At 42.5% G+C, this 24,934-nt stretch overlaps 1 protein-coding gene across 3 annotated transcripts; it reads left to right on the top strand.

Moving 5' to 3' along the window:
* The first annotated feature begins 875 nt into the window (after positions 1 to 875).
* ASB11 (ankyrin repeat and SOCS box containing 11) lies at positions 876 to 24,396 on the top strand. 3 transcript variants are annotated; one of them, XM_007174227.2, is made up of 7 exons: positions 876 to 1,078; positions 9,481 to 9,560; positions 14,353 to 14,460; positions 16,934 to 17,084; positions 19,858 to 19,992; positions 21,104 to 21,295; positions 23,786 to 24,396. In XM_007174227.2, the coding sequence occupies exons 1-7, from the start codon at positions 898 to 900 to the stop codon at positions 23,908 to 23,910; spliced, it is 972 nt and encodes a 323-aa protein (XP_007174289.2). In that variant the 5' UTR covers positions 876 to 897; the 3' UTR covers positions 23,911 to 24,396. The 3 variants fall into 3 exon arrangements, with proteins under 3 accessions (XP_007174289.2, XP_007174290.2, XP_057394132.1); XM_007174228.2 differs by lacking the exon at positions 876 to 1,078 and adding an exon at positions 1,971 to 2,167; XM_057538149.1 differs by lacking the exon at positions 876 to 1,078 and adding an exon at positions 3,512 to 3,583.
* The last annotated feature ends 538 nt before the right edge of the window (positions 24,397 to 24,934 follow it).

The following is a 24,934-nucleotide window of genomic DNA, read 5'->3' as shown; positions in this document are numbered from 1 at the left end:
ACCTAGATCATCTTCATCCATTTCATTGCAAGTCCTCCATGATCGACTATAGCCCACATTTTCCAGAACGAGGCACCACCTTTACTGACACCTACAATGGGAAGTAAAAGACCAGGAATGTTGCCGGAGGACTTTGTCATGGATGAAACTATTACAGCCAGTGGTCTAATGCTTCCAGTCTGGAGAGACCTCCAAGCTGGGCCTTTTAGGGGCTTTCCTGGCGGTCCAGTGGTCAAGACTCCACACTTTCACTGCAGGGGGCACGGGTTCAATCCCTGGTTGGAGAGCTAAGATCCCACATGCCGTGGGGTGCAGCCAAAAGAAAAAAATTAAATCAAGCTGGGCCTTTTAGTAAATACTGCCTTAGAGTAAATAATCTTTCTTAACTGGTCGTATTTTAGATTTGGGCTTCATCTCCCATAAACCTCAGAATGCAGAGAAAATGAAACGTTCCAGGGGCTGGTACTTCCCACCAAGAGCATAGAATGTATTAGTACTTCTTTTCATGAGCTTCAAATAACTTGCTTCGTCCCCATGGGATCTGAAAGGTTTGTTCTATCTTTCCAATCCTGCCTTCCAATATAATGTAGCAAAAACTGGGATTTAGGAATAAAAACGTTTTGGACATGAATCCTGTTTGTTAAACAACACTGAGGAATGTAGGTCTAGAACTATTGGGTGTTTCTGGTTTGAAGGAAGTTTCTTTAGTTCATTTAACATTGCCATGAATGTCAGTGCATGCAGTCGCCAAATCACAGCTAGCTTAGAATCTACAGACTCAGTTCTCCGTAACAGGAGCACAGAGAGCTAGAAGGTTTAAAATAGATGTCATATGATACCGATTATAACTCAGTGAAATTTTGCAGTCCCAAGAACCTATACAGAGTGTGAGCCAAAATGGAGGACAGTCCTGTTTCCTTTGGCTTTAAAAACATTTTTATTACAATGTTTGCTACTTTTTTTTTCTTCAAGCTTTTAATTAAAGTGTTCTTGGCGCTCCTAACCCATTTCTATATCGTCAAAGGAAATAGAAAAGAAGCGGCTAGGATAGCAGAAGAGATCTATGGTGAAATTTCAGGTAAAAATACATGAGTTCCTTCCCAATACTTTAAAAGAAGCCTCCTAGATAATTCATATGAATAATATTTCTAGAAGGCAGATTTTATTTAAACTTTGGCTTTGAGTGGGTAGTTTTAAAAAATTATTATTTAAAGTAGCAAATGGTGTTGACTGCACCAATTTGTGAAGGATTTTCAGCTTTCTTTTCTGCAAATTAGTAGTTTCATTAGCAGTTATTATTTAAGAAGTGAATAGACTAGTGGCTTTCTAAGAGTATTTTGGGAAAACTCATTTCTACTAACAAAAGAATTACTTTATAGGATTATCTTCTTGAATATTTGTAATCAAATGTTAACAGTGCATTCTAACCTGTTTTCCCCAGGAAATGGAATGGCCAATAAATTTGATTTAAAGCAGCAATATATATGCTATATATATATGTATGTGTGTGTGTGTGTGTGTGTGTGTGTGTGTGTGTGTGTGTGCTGTCATTTGCAATTCGAATTGCTTAGCCACTTGTCACTGTCAGGAAAAAACCCTTCACTGAATCCATTTATGCCCAGCACCATGCAAAGCACAGCAAACAAAGGTTATTGTAATATGAAATGCCAACCTTTGGTCCAAACGTTTTAAAGTCTCCTGCTGTGTAGGATTCAGTCTCCATTTCTTTCAAGAAATGATTCACGTTAATTGTAGGGAGAGGCTACGAAAGTAAATAAATCAGATATCATGGTTACTGCTGGGGCTGCCACTGGATAGAGGAGTATTTATTCATAAACAGAGTTCCGAATTTCCCCGTGTATTTTTAGTGTTCGCAGGGGTTCCAGGGTTACCTCATTCTTTATCTAGTATCCATTTCACCTTGCACCCTGAATTCTCTTTCAAAATAGACTTACGTTATGTGATTCCAATACACCAGACAACTTTAAGGACACTAGGGAACAGCAGTCTTATCCGAAGAGATAAGACCTCCAAAGACAAAACATCAGCATGCTTCAATTAACAGGGGAAAATGAGAAGAATCTCGAAGTTTTGGGAAGTGGCAGAAGGCTCGGAGTGTGGAAAGAGATTTCTTTTGGGGATTATATTTGTCACACGTTTCAGGGAGGTATGTCGCTTTGACTTGGTTTAAAAAAAAAACTTAAAGTAACCTTAATTTCAAGTTAAGCATAATCTGAAAAGCTGTTTTCTAATTTAATTTGTAAATCGGGGCAGGGGCTTTCTAGACGTTTCCATCACAGTTTTGATGTTCTCATAGATACATCATCCTCATGGCTTAAATTAGTAAAGTCCGACAGTCAACATCAGCAAGAGTGTGTTCAAAACGTTTTCTCCTGGTGCTCGTGTGCATTATTTCTGCCCTTGTGGTCCTTAACGAAGTACTCTTAAGAAAGTTTTATAAGAGTCAAAACCTGGAGCCATAATACAATTCTCATAAATAGAGCGTACTCATTTTTTAGCTCAGATATCTTGTTGAAGCTCCTAGGATAATATTCATTTAATTTGCAAATGGCATGGTGTTCTATTGCAAATGGCATGGTGTTCTAAAGTCAAAAACGTGTTTTTCAATGATCACTAACAAGAAGCAGTGGGGTGAATAGTGCCTGTTAATTTCTCAGTTTAATTTCCTTCCTATATACATGTGTATGTGTGTGAGGATGGCTGCGTACACGTCTACACACCACTGACACACCCACACACATATATAATAGAGAGTATATCCAGATTTGGTAAATAAGGCTTTCTGTAATAATGTAGGCAATAATACACCAGAAACAGTGGTTTTTACATGATTCCAACAGCGCTTTTTCTTTTGACACTGTTAACAGTCAGATACTATATATATATATATATATACACATATATATATATATATTTATAGCTAGACATTTTAAAAACCAAGAACAAAATTTTGTCTAAGTGTTCAACTCAAACCAGAAATTACCTTTGCTGCTTGTTGGTCAGACAAATGTTTGTTGGGAAAATATGTGACATTTAATCAGTAAGTCAGCTAATCGACTTACTAAAATCTCAGAACTTTCTTGAGTCCAATAGCATATTCTGTTCCTGTAAACTATCGTCAGTGTTGTCAAAAACAAGGGGAGGTAGTAAAAAACTCAGCCAGGGCAGAGTTTAGCCTGTCATAGGTCCTGGCACTTTTCTTTTAGAAGCTGCACCTAGCATCACATCCCTCATTAAATATCTTTTTTTTTTTTTGGCTGTAAAATTTTTTGGAAAGTTTTTTTTCATATTCTGGAGTACATCATTCGATACTTTCTTTGTGGTTTAAACTATTACTTTTGTAAGTAACTCATCAGAATTGAGTTCAGCTATGTTGGGTTGGCTGTACTTAGTTTTTCCGGCTTCTTTGTGTAATTTGTCAATAATATATATTTATTTTTAAGTTTGAAACATTGTCATTGGCCCTTGATATTCTTATATCTACAGCTCCAGATGCATCACTGGCCCCCGCCTTCAGGCCATAGATATTTCTGCAGGCACTGTGTCTCCCGAGAGACGTGGGGTATGATTTTTCAACCTTTGCTAATTTGGCCAGAACTGAAGCTATATTCAGTACAGTGACTTGGTCATCAAACTTGATAAAAATAAAGTGTAGATGCAGGTTGATAATCTCTTATTGACAACCCTTGGGCCAGACATGTTTTAGGATTCAGGAGTCTGGGGGATACTAGAATGATTACGCAGCGTGTATACTGTATATTACGTGGCGCTCCCAGCAGGACCTGGAGCTTCCTCCCGTAATCAAACGTTTTGATATTTCTATAGTGAAAAATATCAATATTCACACTAAGTGAAAATACAAATTAAAAATAATAGTTTGCTAAACCTGAGTCCTGACCATGTTCTGCTGCCAAAGGAGCTTGTTTCCAACTTGGTTTTCAGAACTGGGGGAAATTTACAATTGCAGGTAAGAGATTGTGGAGTTATTGTACCCTTTAAAAAAATGAGTTCTATTCTAAGTGTTTTGCCTAAAATCAGTTGTCCTTGTTTTTCTAAATTCAAAGGACTGACCTTGATTTGATGGCCACGCCTCTGCCTGACTCACCATCCTGACTCCTTTTCTCTATCCTTCCCATGTCAACAGTTTTTTTCCCCGCCTTTGGTCCATTCCTGCCCGGTCCTCCACCTCGCCTTGTTCAGTGTTGGTGCTTGTCTCCTCGAGCCTTGGTCCACCCATCCTCTGAGTGGTTATATATCACAGGTGCCTGCTGGCTCTCCCAAGTTGGGACACACGGCACTCAGCAGGGGCTCTGCCACCCGACCTGTCATCTTCAGCTCAGCTCTCCTGCTCCTAATGGGTTCAAAGGAAGCTTCTTTCTAACACATTACAAAGAGATGTTCATTGACTGTAGTTCATCTCCTGGCCAGAGCTGAGTGTTGTAGAGGGTACGCGTTTTAATGCAATTGTATTATAATACTTTTGATACCTTGGGAAATTTCTTGTAATACGTTTTTTTCCACTTACCTTTATTTTACTTAAGATATCATTAATTCTGTTAGGCTCTTGCCTATATTTTGGTTCAAATTTGAATTTTCTATTTTTTTTTGATAAGTGCTACAGGAGAAGATATTCCTTCATATGATTTTGGAACTTGAATAAAGAGAATAAAGATTGTTTCATGGGCGCTGGAGATAATAACCAGTCAGGCAGTTAAAAAAATAAATAAATAAACCAGTCGTCTCAAATACTTGTTGGAATTAGGAAGGGTAAAAATTGCAAAAAAAAAAAAAAAATTGAAAATAATAATTGATTTTTATCTTGAATTCTTGGAGCTCGGACAACCATATTCCATCTGAACCCATTTTGTTACTGAAATCTATGGTTTTAGACATTGTCATGAAATTGTTATTCAGAGAGCCTGAGAACTAGAGATATAAATCACATTCTGAGAAAAAGTCAAAGGGGGGAATGAAAATGTACTTGAACATTTTCCATACACCTCATCAGGAACAAGTAAACATATTTGTACAGTAAACAGTCTTCAAAATGTGCCTGCAGCCCTGTGACACAGGCAGCGTGCCAAATAACTCAAAATAGACTGCCTTAGAAGCGAAGGATTGATTGCTACTTCAGCATTCATTTATTTGGAGATCTTAGATACATATTTCCTGAAAGGAATGGAAAAACTCCCTAGCCGCCAAATAACTTTTATCCTCAATTTCTCGCAATTAGCTCCAATTTGCAAAACAAGAATGATAAGAGCAAGAGGCTGTGTGTTGGGAATCAGAATAGAAAAACAGAACAGCCCACCGTGGCAGAGTTTCTGGAAAAGCGTTTTGTGTGAAAACCCTTCAAGGTCCTTTGAAGCAAGTGCTGGAAAACAGAGTGACCGGAAAGGTGACTTCCAGGAGAGCGGCTTTGTTTCCAGTTGGGAAACCGAAATGACTTCCACATTTAAGGCGATCCAATTGATTTATTTCATATTATTTACAGAGATAAGGGGGATGTAGGAAGGCACCCCCCACAAGTCAATCTACCAGGAGGATGGGTAGGATAGAAAGACCAGTAGTTCTTAAAACCAGAACGGGGTGTGTTCTCAAACTGACTCCTCAAATAGGGAGAAAGAGAACTGGAAAGCAGTGGCGAGGAGACAGAAGCCCAGGACCACCCACCTTTCCCTCTTCCTCCCTGGATCAGAAGATGGCCTGCACGCTTGCCTCGGTCTCAGAAGCCTGGGTGGGAGTTGGGGGCATCAGAGGATGCTGCCTTGATGGGCGACACTAGGAGAGGTGGCCAAGTGCCAGGGCGTAGGAAAGGCACTGGGTGTGAGACATGCAGTTGAGGCCGAGTGCACAGGACTGGTCTTCTCTTCCAGGCCGCTAGGGAGACATCTCCCCATCCCTCTCGCTTCTCCCCACCCCCACGGCACCAGAGGGGCTGTTGGCACCTCAAGAAGGAAGTGAGAACATGCTGCCCTTCCTCGGGCGGAGAGGGGGCCAGCCCCTGCCCTGAGAGTGGGCAGAGGAGCGGAGATGACAGTCTTAAAGCGGACTGACCAGTAGACTGGTGGTCTTGAAATCTCTTTCTTGAAGTATGCCGTAAATACAGATAAGTGCACAAACCCCAAAGCGGACAGCTGGGTGAGTTTTCACCATGGGGTGCCAGCTCCCCAGAGCAAGAAACTGCCCGTTACCAGCATGACCCTCACCCCACCCACCTCCAGTCAGTCCCTGCCCCTTCTCATGGTACTTCTGACTCCTAACGCCCGAAGTGAGTCGGGCCCTTTTGTGCTTTATGGAGATAGAGTCGTGCAGCACATCCTCTTCTGTGTAGGGCCGCCTTCATCAGCGTGATGTCTGAGAGATCTGTCCAGGCCGTGTGTACGGATGGCGTGGGTCTTAGGGGGCTGAGGGGTAACAGAAAGTTACTAGAAACAGGAGGAAATCATGGTTAAGGTGCCTGCTTCCCAGCAGGAAAGGGGACACCGCGGCCCGCTTGGAGGCAAGTTTTAGAAATAATAAAGCCATTTCACGTTGCTGTTCTAAGTTAATAATCGCAAAAGTTGCCATTTAAATCCTGGTTTGAAGCAAATACTTAGAGTGCCTTCAGGTGACTCGGTTGACTGGCTAGTGTTAAAACAAAAGAATAACAAAGCCACAGCTGTGGGTTTGCTTCTTCGGTTGGTCAGGGCGCTGAGTTGCCATCCATGGGGGAAGACCGTCCTTCCAAACTCGGTGCTTGTTATCCCTCTCCAAGCCTGGTGAGGCGAGAGGGCGACGCGTCTGACGCACACTTCGTATTGAACGGGATGGAGATGTAGTCGAAGAAAACCAAGGCTGACCACTGAGGATTCTATGCGTAGTTATCTCATTATTCCTAGCTTATGCAAATGATCAATGTCCAAAGAGGTTGAAAAATCCTCCACTCATCAGCTTTTAACTGACTCAGGAACAAGTGGACATACAAACGCAATATATTTTCAGGTTAAAATTGTTGTCTGTTTTTCTTACTAGAAAAAGCATTCTACCTATCAGAAGTATGCAATTCACCAGTGATTAGATAGATAGATAGATTGATTGATTGATAGATTAATAGATGGATAGATATAGGTAGATATAGATAGATAGATAGACACTTTTTATTTTGGAACTAAAGTGGTACAAAGAATTCCCACTTCTCTTTGCCCAGACTCCATTCATGTTTATCCAGCTGTCCGGTTAACATCCTTGATAGCAAAAGGATCCAATCCGGGCGCATGTTGCCTTTAGATGTTGTGTCTCGTCAGCCTCCTTCAACCTGGTTACAGGGCGATTAGTTTTGAGAACATCCCTCAGTTTGAGTTGGTTTGAGGTGTCCTCACGATTAGATTCAGGCTATGCATTTTGAGCAGGAATATTCCAAGCAACGCTGTGTTCTGTTCACTGCGTTCCCTCCAGTAGTGTGTGACGTGGCTCATTGTGTTCCAACAGGTGGCACACTGTGCCAATTGGTTCCATCGCTTCTGAGGTTCATTTTGATCCCCGGGGTAAGGTGGTGCCTACCATTTTGTTCCACTGTGCAATTACCCCTGTTCCCTTGATAACTATGTAATTATTTTGTGGGGAGATAATTTGAGGCCGATTCTATTATTTCTCCTATGTGTCTAAAGTTGGTGTTCTACTATGAGGAAGAGCTTTCTCTTCTCCCTGTTTATATACTCATTTGTATCAGTGAGGCCTTATAGATTCCTGTTTTATTTGCTAGGGTATAATCATGATTTATTTTCATGCTCAAATCGTCCCGTATTTGGCCAGTGGAAGCCCCTTCAAGGCAGCTTCTGTACTTTTTGACATTTCCCATCGTTCATTGAGCACTTCCTTGCTTTCTGGCAAGATGTTTGCGGCCCATCTTACATTTTTCCTGGCATTTCAGCCTTGGAACCAGCCATTTCTCCAAGCAGCCCTGGTTTAGGTTTTCTCAGTATACAGTGCTATTCTATCTATCTAGATATATCTATATATCTGTCTATAGGTAGAGATATATAGATATATCTGTAGAGAGAGAACCAGATGGGTCACCAGATCCCACCTTCAGCCCATAGATATTTCTGTAGGCACCATCTTTCCATATACACACATATATTGAAAACCACATTTTCATACCAATTGCTCTAATTGTTCCAATTTCAATCCAACCCTGTAGAGTGCATTCTAGCTTTCTCCTTTTTCAAAACCCAGAGGGTTAGAGAAGATAAAAATTGAGTTTCAATGTAAGAAGAGGTTTTATGGAAATGTTTAGAGCCCTGGTTCTCATCCATTGGAAAATTTCAGTCTCTCCTTGAGGACACACTACTTCAAGTTCACATAATTCCATATTTGTTGGGATTGTTTTTGTCAAGGTCGTAGGTATGGGAAAGCCTGAATTCTTAGCACCATCCGGATCACCTAGAAAAAGGTGATAAGATGGGCCTTTTGTGTTAAACCCAGACTGTATGACGTGCTCGTCAATGTATGAAGAGCACAGTTATAATTTGAAGAATGCCCCAATTTTGCAAACCAGTGTAGGTTTTCTTCCAAAACAAATGATTGCCCTTCAGCATGTTTAATAGAAGCTTACTTCTCAAATGCACACTTAAGCTTGTTAGTCTTGTTTCCTGACAAGCAATTACAAGAAAAATACATTTGTAAGGCAGTTCTAAGGCTGTTCCTTAGAGCGCTACCCTACCATGTGTGCTTATTAATCATAACTTTTCTTGAGCACCTAACATCATCGATATACTTTATTGGCCTACTTAGAGACCAAAGAACCTGCTAAGTACTAGATTACTATTCCCCCACTTTACAGATCAGGCAATTGAGGTTCAAATGATTTCAGTAACTTGCCCATTTTGGCAGAGATAGTGGTTGAGGCAGGACTGGCCCCGTGCTTAGCCAGCACGTTCAAACTGCCCACCAAAAACTCTTGGAGGATTATGTCATCTGAAAAACAACATTCTGCATTATGATAACAGATCGGCTTCATTACCAAAATCAAAGAATTATCTAGGGGATTTCGAACCAAACCATTTTCCCTGACCCCTTAGGGTCTCCTTCCTGGCATATAGGATGTCTTAGGGTAGGGGTGAAGGGGGAGAGGCAGGGGAAAGAAGAAAGTGGGGAAGTTCATGGACCAGCTTTGCCCTTCATTTTGCCTATTCAGAGTTATCGGATTCAATCACTGGGCAGTATTTATTTGAACGGAATGTATTCCTTATGAAAACTGCCCCCCAAAGCCAGAGAGATGATCCGTGCTCCCTCTCCACGCCCATGGACTGTATCCTCAGCGGCTGGTCACCCTGAGAGTGGCTGACCGGAGAACCTGAGGCGTGGCGCCAGCTCCCGTCCCCTTCCGCCAGACCTCCTCTCACAGTGGGTGGGCACATGAACAAGCAGGAGGGAGAAGACTCCTGACCTTGACTCTGAGCTTGATGTGTGTTTCAGATTGCTGGGCCGATCGGTCTCCACTTCATGAAGCGGCAGCTCAGGGACGCCTACTGGCCCTGAAAACTTTGATTGCACAGGTGAGTAAACGAAAGACTTGATCCTTGGTGCTTGTGCTATAATCAAGCGTCATTCTTGATCAGCTTTGACTGCAGCAGGGGTCTTGCTGGCCCCATCTGGGTCCCAGCACAGCCATTCTACGCGGATGCATCCTCTCCCAACTCACTATTTGTTCCTCGTGCCTCTCCCTCCTTGGGGAGCTGGCTGGTTTTCTGCCCAATTCCAACCTTCCCCTTCTGGGTTTCCCTTTGCTTCATAAAAAGTTTCCCTATGAGGCTGACGGGGGATGCCCTCAAACCTGTGTTGCACTAACTCACCTTGCTCTCTCCCAGTGTGCCTCAGTAACAGCAGCCCTGAAGTTGCATAAGTCAGCTATTGCTCTGTAATAAATTACCTTGAAACACAGTGGCTGAAGACAACAAACACTTAGATTCTCATGGTTTCTGTAGGCCAAGGAGCAGCTTAGCTGGGTGGTTCTGGCTCCGAGTCTCTTGCAGGCTGCAAAGTATCAGCCAGGGCTGCAGTCATCCTACAGCTTGAGCGGGGGAAGGATCTGCTTCTAATCTCATTCATGAGGTTGTTGGCCATTTTCAGACAGCATGAGAAAGGGCCTAAGAAGGAAGTCTCAGTACCTAACCTGCCTCCAAAGTGACATCTGATTGCTTCTGCCCTATTCTATGAATTAGATGGGAGTCAGTAAATCCCGCCCATACCCAAGGGGAGGGGATTACACCAATGAGCCAATACCAGGAGTCCGGAGCCATCTTGATCACTGGGAACCATCTTAGAGGCTGCCTACCCTGATGATCCGCTGTTCCAAAAGCAAACATGGAAATAGGTTGACAAATGGGTAAATCTTACTCCTTTGGGAAGATTTCTTCAAGTCTTAGTTATTAAAGCTAATTTATTTTTACTTATGACTGTATCCCTAGCACCATGAATAACGACTAGAGGCCTAGTAAATATTTGTGAGGTGAATGAAAGTGTACACAGTCCATTTACTTTGTTTTAGAGTCTACGTGTGTACAGAGGAGGTAAGTCATTAGATCTTTTTTCCACATCCTAGCTACCACCAAACCTGGCTTCCTTATTTTAAATTTAAACAGCTGGACACACTGCTCTTTTTCTCTGTGTGTGTGTATGTGTGTGCCTCTTCTTTCTTTCTCCTTTATGAGTTGTGTTACTTCTTAGAAAAGTAGAGGCAAAAGGAAAACAGTACTGCCAGTAATAATCAAATGGACTTTGCACTTGATTTTATCACTTGCTTATTTATTTGTAAGCACTTAAAATTTTATTTGGTTTGATTTTTTTCCTTCCAGTTTTATTGAGATATAATTGGCCTACGGCACTGTATAAGTTTAAGGTGTACAGCATAGTGATTTGACTTACATACATCATGGAAGGATTATCACAATAAGCTTAGTGACCACCTATTGTCTCGTATATATATAACAGTAAAGAAATCGAAAAAAGTTTTTTCCTTGTGATTAGAACTCTCAGGATTTACTCTCTTAACTTTCATATATAACATACAGCCGTGTTAATTATATCTATCATGCTGTATCATGCTGTATTACATCCCTAATATCGTCTACTGGAAGTTTGTACCTTTTGACTCCCTCCATCCAATTCCTTCTCCCCACTGCCCACCCCCCCCCTCCCCCGACCTCTGGTAACCACAAATCTGATCTCTTTTTCTATGAGTTTGCTTCTGAAGTATAATTGACCTACAACACTATGTTGGTTCCTGTTATACAACATAGTGATTCGATATTTCTATACATTTCAAAATAATCACCATGATAGGTCTAGTTACTATCTGTCACCAAAGAGATTACATAGTTATTGACTATATTCCCCACACTGTATATTTCATGCCCGCGACTCATTTGTTTTGCAACCGAAAGTTTGTACCTCTTAATCTCCCTCATCTATTTCCCTCCTCCTCCTCCTCTGTCTTTAAGCACTTAAACTGTTATTTGATTTGATTATTTTTAATATGTGACATATTCACATAGTCTCCAAATTAAAATGACAGAAAAAGGTACACAGTGAAAAGTCTTGCGTTCAGCTCCTTCTTCTTGGTCCCCGACCTCAATACTTTTATTAGTATTTTAAATTTTTAATTTTAGAATACTTTTAAAGAAGAGTTGCAAAGACAGTACACAGAGTTCCAGCATACCCTTCACCCAACTTCCCCTCGTGTTAATATCATACATAACCGTGGTACTTTAGTCAAAAATAAGAAATTAACATTGGTACAACACCATTAACTAAACTACAGACTACTGAGACGACACCAATCTTCCCACTAGGGTCCTTTTTCTCTTCCAGGATCCAGTCCAGGATATCACATTGCTTTTAGCACTTCTTTATTTTTAACTGTATTTTATAAGCATGTTGGTTTCTATAGTGTCCTTCAACGTGTAAAGTACATTCTTCATGGAGAATTCTTCAGCCTTTTCTTAGTACATTCCCACTTTTTTACCCTTACACACTGGTAAAAAATGGATTATTCTACTTTATTTTCTACTCTATTTTACGTGTAGACAGTGTGGTGTGCTGTGAGCAAAACATTAAACCAAGGGCCGGGAGCTTCTGACGATCACGCTGGCTGTCACCGACAGCAGGGGAACCTCAAATCTTAATAATTGGAACTCTCTGCTCTTCCATGTTCTCACCCACAATGACAGTGAGTCACTCTAGCTGATCTTTCAGGCGTGTCCAGCATTACATTTGTACAATTCCAGGGGTTCTTGAGAGTTTGCATGGGATCAATGTTTTTTTTTTTAGCACACTGCTGCCACCTTGTGGACTTTTTTTTTTTGGCCACGCCGCGGGGCTTGCAGGATCTTAGTTCCCGGACCAGGGATTGAACCCCGGGCCCTCGGCAGTGAAAGCGCCAAGTCCGAACCACTGGACCGCCAGGGAATTCCTTGTGGACTATTTTTTTAAATGCTCTTATTTTTTCTTTATTTTCTTAAAATGAAATTATATATGGGAAAAGGAAAAGAAACCTCCTTGTATTAGATATCCAATTGTAAATATACGGCACGGCTCTGGAGTAATGACGTCATATTCAGGACATAAACATGGACAGGACCAAGGAGGCACAGACAGGCCCTAAGATGCCGATGGGACTGGCAATAGTGGGCAGTCCCAGCTGCTGGCCACAGGAGGGATGCAGCCAGCACCATGGAGGTCTGGTGGGAGGGGTCGGGAACTTAGGTTGGGGTTTGGGGTCCAGGGTCTTGCACTAGGTTTTGGAGCGTTTCAGCTGGTCAGTTACGAGGCAGAGAATCAAAAGCAGAGCTCGGCTGGGTCCTGGCAGAACCTAAATCCTTTCACAGATAGAAAGTGGTGATCATGGGGGCAAGCGGTAAGGGCCAAGTTGTAGAGTCAGGGCATGCAGTTGGCCGGCAGCTAGGCTGAGCCCGGCATCTGTCAAATGGACTCCAAGGTGAGGAACGTGCAGCACGGCACGACGGGGAGGGCAAGTGTGGTAGGACTGGGCGGAGACGCTCGGATCTGGGGAAGAAGAGGAGCGTTAGGAGGAGCCCCCGGCTCCAGACCCTGGTCCTGCGGAGAGCTCGGCAGGCGGCGGAGGTCTGGCAGTCAGCATCACGGCTACTCAGGCACAGGAACCCTAGGAGCACCATCTATTTTACTTTCTACTCTTGAGCCTGGGCGTCATCCTTCTGTGCCACATGCACTTCTAACACCCCCAACCCTGGACTCTGTCACCCGCTCCCCATACCCACTGCTGTTCACACCTATATCAGCCTGTGCCTGACTCATCGCCGTGTCTTCATGACGCTCCTTTCTCCAGTGTCACATCCCCACCTCTCCGAGCAGCCCTCCATGGTGCTACCAGTGTGCTTTTCCGAAAACGTCCTATGTATTAGCTCCAGACCTTCTACGGACTAACAGACTTGAAAGGCGCCTCATTCCCTATAACACATGCACCCCACCTCCACCCCCGTTCGGAAACCAAGGCCTTTCACGATCTGGCTCTAGCTTACCGTCCCCTTTCATCTTCCCCCTCCCCCCACTTCCCCTTTTTTCCTCCGCCTCTGTCAAGTGTGGGCTCTTTCGGATCCAGAGATATAGCAACTATCCACCTACGCGCCCTGCCTCGCCCTCCTCTGCGTCCCACATTTGCATATCCTGTTCCCTCCTCTGCGTCCCATATTTGCATATCCTGTTCCCTCCTCTGCGTCCTACATTTGCATAATCTGTTCCCTCCTCTGCGTCCCACATTTGCATATCCTGTTCCCTCCTCTGCGTCCCATATTTGCATATCCTGTTCCCCCTTAAGGGAATGCCTTTTTTTTTTTTTTGCCTTCCTAGTTTGAAATTTTTTATGCTTCAAGCCGTAGCTAAATACTACCTCATTTGCAAAGTTTTCTCTTACTCCCCAAGGCAGATTCAAGGATACCCTATGTCCCCAATTAAAATGTGAACATGCTTCCAGTATGGCAGTATTCTGGCTGGGTTCCTCCCCACTGTACCCCACCCCACTTCCCGCCACCATTTCTGTCTCCCCACTAAACTCTTAGAGGAGAGAGACCCGTGTCATAAGCTTTGAAGCCCCAGGTGCTGGCACATCGCCTGGCCCAGGATCCTGAACGAGCTTTTGCTGAATCAATGAATCCGAGGCTCCCAGCTCTGTTTGGATTCCCCTAGTCATGGCCTCTACTCGTCTCTAGGTGGTACCCGCAGGCCGCGAACACTTCACAAACACGTCCGACAACCTTGCCGTTTATTCTTATTGCTGATGCAGCCTTTAATCCACTTCTCTCCAAATCGTAGGGCGTCAATGTGAACCTGGTAACAATTAACCGGGTCTCTTCTCTCCACGAGGCGTGCCTGGGAGGCCACGTGGCCTGCGCTAAGGCCCTATTGGAGAACGGCGCCCACGTGAGTACCATCCCCGCCCGCGGGTCTGGCTGCCCAGGTGCAACCGCTAACATCTAAAGACCCATCAACTTCCAGAACCGCTACCTGCGGTGGGGTGCGCAGGCCTGGCCCCATCGGCGCCCATATTCTTGGATGGTCGGGAAGATACTGCTGGTTACCCCTCTCTTCAGCCTCTATATCCTTGTGCCAACGTTCAGATAAGGTAATTTACGGAATTCGTTCAGAACTGTGATACTAACTTGAAAAAAAAAACAGCTTGAGCTAAAGTAATTTGAAAACTGATCTTGGAAAATTTATTTTAAAACATTTAAAAGAACACATTTAAAAAGAACAACAGGGGACTTCCCTGGTGGACCAGTGGTTAGGACTCCGTGCTTCCACTGAAGGGGGCACGGGTTCCATCCCTGGGCGGGGAAGGTCCTGCACGCTGTGCAGCACCGGCCAAAAAAATTTAATTAAATTTAAAAAAATATGAAAAAAAATAAAAAGAACAGCAATCAAAAACCACTCTTAATTCAACACGCTACACCCACAACGATTTTCGTTGAGCAAAATTATCAAACTAAATGAGCTTGTAATAAATAATACATTGGAAAAACACTACACAATGAACTTTATCTTATTTTTAAATTCTCTCCTTTTCAAGGAGTGACTGAGCTGCTGTATGTAGTACAGATATCAGCATAGAATTCTGAAATTAATACTTCTGAAAACCTCAAGGACTTTTATTTAGTCACCAGATATTGTTTTGATGTTACTTTCGTTTTTGAACTCAGTCCTTGTATTCTTTGTTTCATGAGCTGTAATGTTTTTAAGTGCCTGACGAAGATTTTTCTTTGCATTTTATATGGAAGTTGGGTTTCTATGTGTAGAACTGAATATAAAAGTCTTCCTTGGGCAAAGCGATTTTCCCGATGCCATAGCGGTCACGTATTTTCATTAGGTAGTGCTTCTTTGAGGGCAAAGTTTGGTGGTGGCCATTTCCTTTGAAGCTAGGTGACTGGAGTCACAGGTGGGAAACAGAGGAGCCTCTGGGAGGTTCTGCGGGGGACAAAGAGTACAACGTGGTCCCTTGTCTTTGGCAATCTTATGAGGGAACAGTCACTAAATATAATACTATTTAACATTCAAATTAGAGTGAGAGAAGGAATAAGAGAAAGTTGATCAATCAGTAGAAAATTCCTCAAAACTGGCAGTCCCGTGGGTGCCTCAAACTCAGTACATCTGAAACTGTGCTTATCATGTTCTTCCCTCTGGGAGGGGCTCCTCTCTTGGATTCCCAGCCTCAGAGACCAGGTGAAACATATTCCTGGTTTCCCCAGCCCCAAGCCTGGAATCATCCCGTTTCTTCCGTCTCCCCATCTAATCAATCACAACATCCTAGAAATCCTTAGAGTTTATGAATTTACACATATCTGTCCCTGCCCGTCTCTGCCATCTTAGCATCTCATCTTTAACTTTCCAATTGAATGGGGGCCATCCTGGCATCGTGGGGAAAGATCTTGTTTCTGAAACAAGAAAATTTAACATCCTGATAATCACAGGCGTATGTCCTTAGTTGTTGAGGCAGAATGGCTTGACATCAAACCTTCGTTGTCCTACGTTCAATCCTGCCGGAGCCTCCCCACCAGAATGCCTTGGTTCCAGGATGTTCTTTTCAATCTGTTGCTAATACTCAAAGATGCCTCCCAGCTGTGCTGGTTCTCACCTGCCCCTCAGATCCCTAGAAGGCACTGAGGGTGGTTGGAGACACCATGTTGATGTCTATTTCCTTTGTGTATTTCACCCGGTCATGATCTCTTTAGGATTCCCTTTTGGCATACGCAGTTTCTGCGGATGGTAGTAGACCAGAAAGGAAATCTGTGGCTAGATGGTTTCTCCAATACTTTTTGCTCCTGACATGTTTGTTCATGATTGGGACGGGGAGTCGGCTCCGTATGAATGGAAAATGGAGATCATGGAGATAATTGTTGCAAATGTCTCTTGAATGCTTACTGGGCACCAGGCAACGTGCTAGGTGTTTACCAGATAGTAACTCACCTCATCCGCCCGATGACCTCCTGAGGTCGATTCTTTTATGGTCCTCATTTTACAGATAAGGAAACCCAGGCACAGAAAGTTAGTATCCCAACCGGATCTCTGAGCACGTAAAGGAGAGAGAGCTGGGATTTGAACGCAAGCTAATTGTTCCAGAGACCATGTTCTGGTGGCTCCTAGGAAGCTCTAGAATACCCCTGAGTACATCTTAAAAACTGCCCCATTGGCCCCATTTGGCTACAGTTGATATTTATAGGTGAGAGTTGATAGGCTACTGGTACCTAAAAAAAACCCCCACAATACTGTAAGGATGTGGAGTTCCCTCGTTCATTCACCGGCATGGGAAGTTTCTCCAGGCAGATACATAGGAATGCACACTTGGAGATGGTGAGAAGGAAATAGCAAACCCTCTGGTTCTCTCTTTGCCCGTCGTTAGGTCAATGGGGTGACAGTTCACGGAGCCACGCCCCTCTTCAGTGCTTGCTGCAGTGGCAGCGCTGCGTGCGTCAACGTGCTGCTGGAGTTTGGAGCCAAGGCCCAGCTCGAGGTGCACCTGGCTTCACCCATCCACGAGGCAGTGAAGAGAGGTAAACGAGGCATCACGTCGCACACAGAACATTGGTGGGCTCCCTCCAATCTGCATGAATCAGTCATAGAGTGTTTACTTTGCAAGGACCGCCCAAATCTTCTTCACCAGTAGACTAGGTGTGGCTTAGAAATCCCACAGCAGTAACTTGAATATACCTAAATCTTTAGGAAGTACCACTGGGGCATGACACAGCTCTTCTTAGAACCAGGGAATGGCTGTCTGCCTCAGATGTCCTCTTTCCTGGCCTCAGTCTCCCAACAGGCCTTGCTTGAGGCTCCTTGCTGGTGTTTGGGCGGCAGCTGGTGGAGTCAGGAGTGCAGGGGTAACTTCCACGAGCTGTACTGTGATTACGTCTCTGTCCTTACTAGAAAAGAACAGTTCATGCCCCAAAGCCCATAAAACATCAACCACGACCATAAAACAAGTGATGAAGGTGTCTGAAAGCCCAGACCGATAGTGTCTCTAATGGAGGCTTAAAGGTAACTGTCCACAACAAGCAATATACTCTAGATGAGCTGATAGCTCTCAAGGTCATTAGTTACTGAAAAAAAGTTGCAACTGTAAAAACCGTGGCATTGGAAACCTTGAGGTGGATTCTAGATTTCTGTGTTCTCAGTTGCTTTTGAAATGATGGAAAAGAGTAAAATTAAGGAATTTTAAAACTGTATGCATAGACTAGACATGAACAAGAAGAGCCATTGAAAGGCCAACGCCATTTGTCAAAGGTCACACCCAAAGAGCAACATTTCTGTGTTACCCAGCGGTGGACTTATTCTCTTATATTGAGATCAGAAATACAGTGGAGGGAGTTCCCTGGTGGCCTGGTGGTTAGGATTCTGGGCTTTCACTGCTGTGGCCCAGGTTCAATCCCTGGTCAGGGAACTGAGATCCTGCAAGCTGCATAGCACGGCCAAAATAAAAAAAAAAAATTTTTTTAATTAAAAAAAAGAAATACCGTGGAGAAGTTAGAACACTGTAGAACAGTGATCTTCGCTGGTATAATGAGAATTAAAGTCTTTATTTCAAAAGGCAATAGTGAAAGATTTGTTCCAGGTTGTTAAACATGTCACTTGGTAATTTTTTTTTTTTTTGCAGTGGATTACTATAAATGATACAAACCCCCAAATCTCAATGTATCTATGGTTTTGATGTCCTATACATATTTAACAAACATTTATTAATTAATAATTGATGCTGATTATTTCCCAAACTTCAAGTAAGTCCTTTAAGTTGTAGGGAAATAGTCTACTTTGGAAATGGTATAAAAGCGTTTAAAATTTTTAAAATTTTGATTTGAAGTAAAAATCTATTATCTGTATTTCCATCCAAACGCTTAAAAATGGATGAACGTTGGTAGTGGTTTGAATTAAGTAATTCTGCAGTGCTTGGATGGTTATATATGGAGTGTTTGGTATCTGTATACCTCCAGTATATACATGCTTATCATAAACAGATGAATTCGTGTGTCTCTACATATTTTTTTCTGTATCATAAAAACATGTGAGGGACCAATGTCCACAGAGTGGAAGGATGAATAGCAAATTCATTATTTTAGATACTATTATATTAGTGCCAATCATTTGACTTTTATATATTCATTTTTTAAAAACTTCCTGAGAACACTTAAATTTAACTCAAGCTAGGCTCAGTTTCTTCTGGAAAAAAAAAAAAAGGGACAGGAATTATGTTTTTAAATGTTTATTAGATACACTGAATTTACCAAGCAGTTTTAGGTCCTGATTAGATATTATTTCTGGATTCTTACAGCTTTAAACCTCTAGGAACAAGCGGGGTCAGTCTGAGTCAATACTTAGACAGATTAATGCTATAATTGAGGTATAAAATTTACTTATGTGAACAATAGTAAAATAGTTGGAGTTCACGGAAGCCTTATTTGTAGATTTTAATGCATAATTATGCTTAATTCAGAATTTGTGATGAATCAAGCAGGCTTGAGATGAAGCTTATTTTGGTGTCATCTCTAAAGAAAAGGTTGGTTAAGCTGATCAGTGATGATAAGATTTTGTTTTTTTTAGGAAACATTTAAACCTTCAAAAAAGAACCAACTCTTTATAAAACTCCCATCAATACCTCAGAAGCATTTGCTCCCAAACAAATCATTCATATGCTGCAAATTAATCATGTCTGTCTCTTCACTGGGTGAACTCTCCAAGGAGAATGCTTACTTATCTAGTTCTTGTTGGCCACTAAACTTGAGAGTGCAGTTAAATAGATTCTATACTTGAGGCTTTTTATTAATTCTCACAGGAGTCTTACAAGTTGACCAAAATAAGGAGGTGCATGGTGTGACCATCCACCCAATCTTACATGCATGGGCGAGGAAGAGAAGGAGAGATTTGTAATGGAGGTGGATGGATCAGGGCTGGGCCTTGGATTTGAGCACTGGCTTTTCAGGGTAATAATAGCATGAGTCATTTATCCCCCTGGGTCTTGTAGCCTCTGCCTGTAATCCGGTGACTTATTATAGAGAGTGATTTCAGCTGTGTTCCTTGGAACCCTTAGTTTGGTTGGAGGTACCTCAAGGCTGCAGGGAAGAATTTCAGTGGGGCGGGGGGCGGTGCATGGGCATGCTCTTCTTTCTAATCTTTTTATTTTGGAGATTTCTAAGATTTCCCCCACCTCCCAAATTTTTTTCTGCTGAAAAAAAAATCTAGGTTGTTTCTAAAGCCCATTCCAGATAAGCAATCTTATAATTCTGTGAATAGTTAATATTTCCCTTACTTGAGTGAGGTTATCTTGTGTTCCACCAGGTAATAGAGAATGCATGGAGATTCTGCTGGCAAATAACGTTAACATTGACCAGGAAGTGCCTCACCTTGGAACTCCCCTGTATGTGGCTTGCACCTATCAGAGGCTAGACTGTGTGAAGAAGCTTCTAGAATTAGGTAACTTCCAGAAGTCTTTTCATGAGAAGAACCAGTTAACCTCGTTGGTTTTCCGTGGCTTCAGAGGCGAAGTTCTTGTCAGGCTGGACAAAATTCTGACAGCATTTGATATCTAAATGGTTAAAACAACTTCAGAGATGAGTGTCTGTAGTTCTCAGTTCTGCTTCTTTTGATATTGGCTCCATTTACCTGGTATGGTTCTCCTTGGTGGTCTGAAGAGGAGAGCAAGAGTCTCTTTCCCATAAATCCTCGGGGAAAACAACCAATTGTATTTCACTGGCTCCTTTTAAGTCACATGCCCATTTCTGAACCAATCATGGTGGCCAAGGGAATACAATACGCAGATTGGCTTAGGCCTAGATTTCAGTCTACACTGCAGTTGTTGGGCTTCACTGGAAACACATGAGCTGGGAATCACGGGAGATGGTTCCCCAGAGGGAAATCTAGGTGTGGTTACCAGGAAGATGCTGGCTAGTAAAAAACAGCAGACATCTGTCATAGAGTACTTTAGATTAACCCTGCTAAATTAGTTTTTTAATTCTCAAAGGCATATACAGAAACTGAGAGTCCAGGGAAAAGTAAAAGGTCTTGAAACTATTATTTGGTTAAAGATTCCCCAAACTTAGCCACTGACATAAAGGTCGAGATTGTATTAAGAACCTTTAAATAAGAATTTTTGTCTCTAAGATTTTTTTTTCTTTTTTTATCCCCTATCATTTACCACTCCCTCTAGGAATTCAGAAAACTTTTTTTTCGAGCCCAGAATAATGTAAATACCAAATAAACCTAGCTGTGTCCTTTGCCAAAAAACAAACTAACTCTCTGTAAAAGGAGCTGCAAAGATTTAATTTTGTCTGTCACACAGTTCCTGTGGGAAGGCAAGTAAAGCATTTAAAATGACTAAAAATATCTTTATTAGGTACTTTTCTCATCAGAGTATTTGGAAACAGTAGGCATTGCTGAGGGTCTGAGCTTCAGTCATACATTTTCAAAGATTTGTCAGCTACGTCGTGGCGTTTAAGATGTCTTTATCGATGGCTAGCACATTTCAGGCTCGTAGTGTTTCTCCATTAACCTTGGATGTTGAATTGTGGTCATCTGCTTTGTTAAGGAGCCAATGTTGACCACGGCCAGTGGCTGGACACCCCCCTCCATGCCGCCGCGAAGCAGAACAGTGTGGAAATCATCCACCTGCTGATAGACTATGGGGCTAACCTCAAGTGCAGAAACGCTCAGGGCAAAAGTGCGCTTGATCTGGCAGCTCCGAAAAGCGGCGTGGAGCAGGCGCTCCTGCTCCGGGAAGGTAAGGAAGGGCTGGGCGTCCGTTTCTCTTCCACAGGCACATTTGCCCTCTCTCCTTCCGGTCTCCCCTCTAGACTCTCTTACCCTTTCCTTTTCGTCTTTTTAATTGGGAGTGGCACGTGGGAGGGGGCAAGTCCTAGCATCTCAGAGATGGGATTTTGTCTGCTGGGGGTCTTCACTTATAACAAAGGGACATTTACATACCACTGGTATGTTGCTTTGTATTTGCATTAACAAGAAAATAATCAGAGAACTTTGGTGAAAGGGCTGGGCTGTCTTGTCTATCCTGGCATAAGCACGTGATTGAGCAGACCAAAACTCTGCTTCGTAATATTTGGAGGCAATTCAGGGAAAATGAAAAATACTTGAGTAGAGATGGTCGGGTGGACACAGAGTGTGTCTTTCAGAAACTGGACTAAACGGTGAAGTTGTTTGCCTGTTCTCCAGCTCAGCGAGTAGGTGGGTTTGCGCTCCACATTGTCCCACACCCGTGTCCACATGGGCTAATGCATCTCTAGATGCTAGAGGAGGGAAGGTGGCGTCTACAAGGCTTCATGTCCCAGATTCTAAAGAGAACCGTGCTGTGTCCCTACAGAAAGAGGACACTATCTGAGCCTATTCTGAGCGTTTGTATGCTCGGGAGACTATTAAAGTAATAATAATTATTCAGCTTTCCATGTGTCAGACACTGAGCTAGGTCTGAAACATAGATTCATCTCACTGAATTCTCAAAACTTTAAAGCCATGAGAACTTTATAGTAACTGGTGCTATCCCAGCTGCAAGCGGGAAAAGAGGAGCATGAAGAGATGGGCTTTCAGAAGGTTACACGGCTACTAAAAAGTAGGTCTAGGATGCTAACCAAGAAATAGGATTCCAACTTGCACTCTTTTTTTTTTTTATTATTGGAGTATACTTGACTTATAATGTCATGTTAGTTTCAGGTATACAGCACAGTGATTCAGATATATATGTGTGTGTGTATGTATATATACGTATTATGTGTGTGTATGTATATTTATTCTTTTTCAGATTCTTTTCCCTTATAGGTTATTACAAAATATTGAGTGTAGGTCCCTGTGCTGTATAGTAGGTCCTTGTAGTTTATCTGTTTTATATATAGTAGTGTGTATCTGTTAACCCCACAGTCCTAATTTATCCCTCCCTTTCTTCCCCTTTTGTAACCATAAGTTTCCAATGTGCACTCTTAATGTTTTGATGCCCCAATCCTGAATCTTCTGAAACAATTTCTAGTGAGGAAGAGTTTAATTTCACTCACCAGTTCCATTTTGTGAAAGTGCCCCCATGTCTTGTATACCTTCCAAGTGGGATGCTTGGTTCAATAGTTTTAGGAATACTCTCCAGACCAGTGCTTCTTAAGCTTCAGTGTGTATATGAATCACCTGGGGATCTCCTTAAAATGCAGATTCTGATTCAGGAGCTCTGGGGTGGGGTCCCAGACGCTGCACGGCCACCAGGCTCCCAGGTGAAACTGATGCTGCCAGTCACACTTTGAGTAAGATGGGTCTAGATTATTTCCAGTAGTCTGTGTCATTAATGATTGTTCTTTGATTTGAACCTCTACTGGAAGAATTAGGACCTTCCTTACCAGCTCCCAGTTTGGAAATATGGGACACTTAACAGCTATTAGCTGAGAATATGGTTTATAGCAGTTGTCACATTTCCTGTTTCCTTCCATCAAAGATGTTTCCAGGTCCAGGATTCATATTTCTTCTAAACAAGTTCCTCTGTCTCTGTCTTCATAAATACCGCTGCTTGCTCTAGAAGGATGAACAGCAGCTATGTCAGAGGTCACTCTGAGGAGCTTTAGTTGTGTGACAGGAGAGACAACTTTGCATTCTTGCTTCCCAAGATTTTAACGAAGGGCGGTGGTCTGCTCCTCCAGGTAGCGTTCTGTCACATGGATGCTCCTTGGCAATATCAAGCCAAGTGTCGTCCAGCTATTTATTTGCCTGTGTCGTCACCATTTCTCACGGGGTGCTAGACGCTGTGACAATAGGATTTTCTTGAAAAGGAAAACTTTGTATAGTCCAGTAATCACATAGATCTACTTGCATCGATCTTTATTGATACAGTCAGGTAAGGAAATAATGGGGCATTATTACAAATGCCCCTGTGTGACAAGGATCCCAGCCAAATGCTCAGTCAGCCTATTCAACCATATTTTGGACACTGGTTAGTTTGCTTTCCTTCGGGACTCAAAGCCTTGGTTGGGCACGATGACTCCATGAGACCCCATGAGATTGAGGTTCAGGGTATAATGGGGTCTAAGTGAGTTGGATCCTTTCTCCAGATCCTCTGCTGAGCTGGGATCCTTGCGAGAATGGAGGGCCCCGCCGAGCGTGAGTGGGGACCCAGCCAGCACCGCCGCATGGGCAGCTAGAGCCAGGAGGTCCCTGTGGCCCGACTCTCGGGCCCCAGCACATCTCCTGACACCGCCTCTGTGACCGCGCGTTTTAATTCCTCCCTCAGGCCCGCCTGCTCTTTCCCAGCTGTGCCGCCTGTGTGTCCGGAAGTGCTTGGGTCGCACCTGTCATCAGACCATCCACAAACTGTACCTGCCGGAGCCCCTGGAAAAATTCCTCCTATACCAGTAGCCCCAACTGTCCACGGGAAGATACTTGGAAATAAACAGGTTGTTGCCTGCTGTACCCAGAGTACCTAGTGTAGACACCCAACAGCTAGACTCCCTAGTGTAACACCCAACGGCTAGACTCTCAAATGAGCGAAGCTAGTTAGAGCACATCCCTGATGGGCTGGCACACGTGCGGAATGAAAACTCCTGGTTACTTTAACGTTCTCTTTAACCAAGGGGCAATGAGAAACTTTTCTGTTTTTAGCTCTTGTTGTTAAGAAACTTTAAAAAATTGTGAAGTAGGGTGAAATTAATAGGCTGTTTTTCAAGATTCATGATCTTCGATTATCTAAGGATCACCATTGTGAATAGCGTGTAGACACATATAAATCTGGGTGGATAAGATTAGGATGAATATAAGTATTCCAAGATGGGTTCCTGATTTAGTTCTTCCCTTCTTCCCCCTTTCTTTCTTTCCTGCCATGAATAAATCTCTGCTGAAATTTTGTTTTCTTGCGTTTTATTTTATATATAAAAAAGCCAAATACTATAAACCATCACAGTTAATTGAGACTTGCACTTACTGAGGTCCTGGTTGATGTTGATTACACATGGAAACGATAATATTTTGACTATATTAGGTACACTTCATTATTAAAATTAATTTCACTTCTTTTTACTTTTTAAATGTGACTACAATCCGATTTTAAATTACACATGTAGCTAGCATTATATTTCTGTTAATACTGTTCTGGACCTTTTCTGATTTTCACAACTTTGGAATATCACATAAGTTAATCTTAATTAGTTAACTATTTGGGGGATAGAGATTAAATTCTTATTTCACATCATCATCTAAAAACGAATGTTGGTTTTTGGAAAATGTTAAAACATTTTAAACGATGGTATAAAATACTGGAATAAAATGTTCGTGAATGTACATGAAGCTCTTTTCTAATCATAATATCAAAGGCAGAAACTTTAAAGGAAAATACTGATAAATTAAAATACATATGATAGAATATGCAGGAATTGGAGGCTTTCTA

This window comes from Balaenoptera acutorostrata, chromosome X, assembly GCF_949987535.1.
Source record: "Balaenoptera acutorostrata chromosome X, mBalAcu1.1, whole genome shotgun sequence".
In the NCBI taxonomy this organism is placed as follows: domain Eukaryota; kingdom Metazoa; phylum Chordata; class Mammalia; order Artiodactyla; family Balaenopteridae; genus Balaenoptera; species Balaenoptera acutorostrata.
This window is presented reverse-complemented; position numbering and strand designations above follow the sequence as displayed.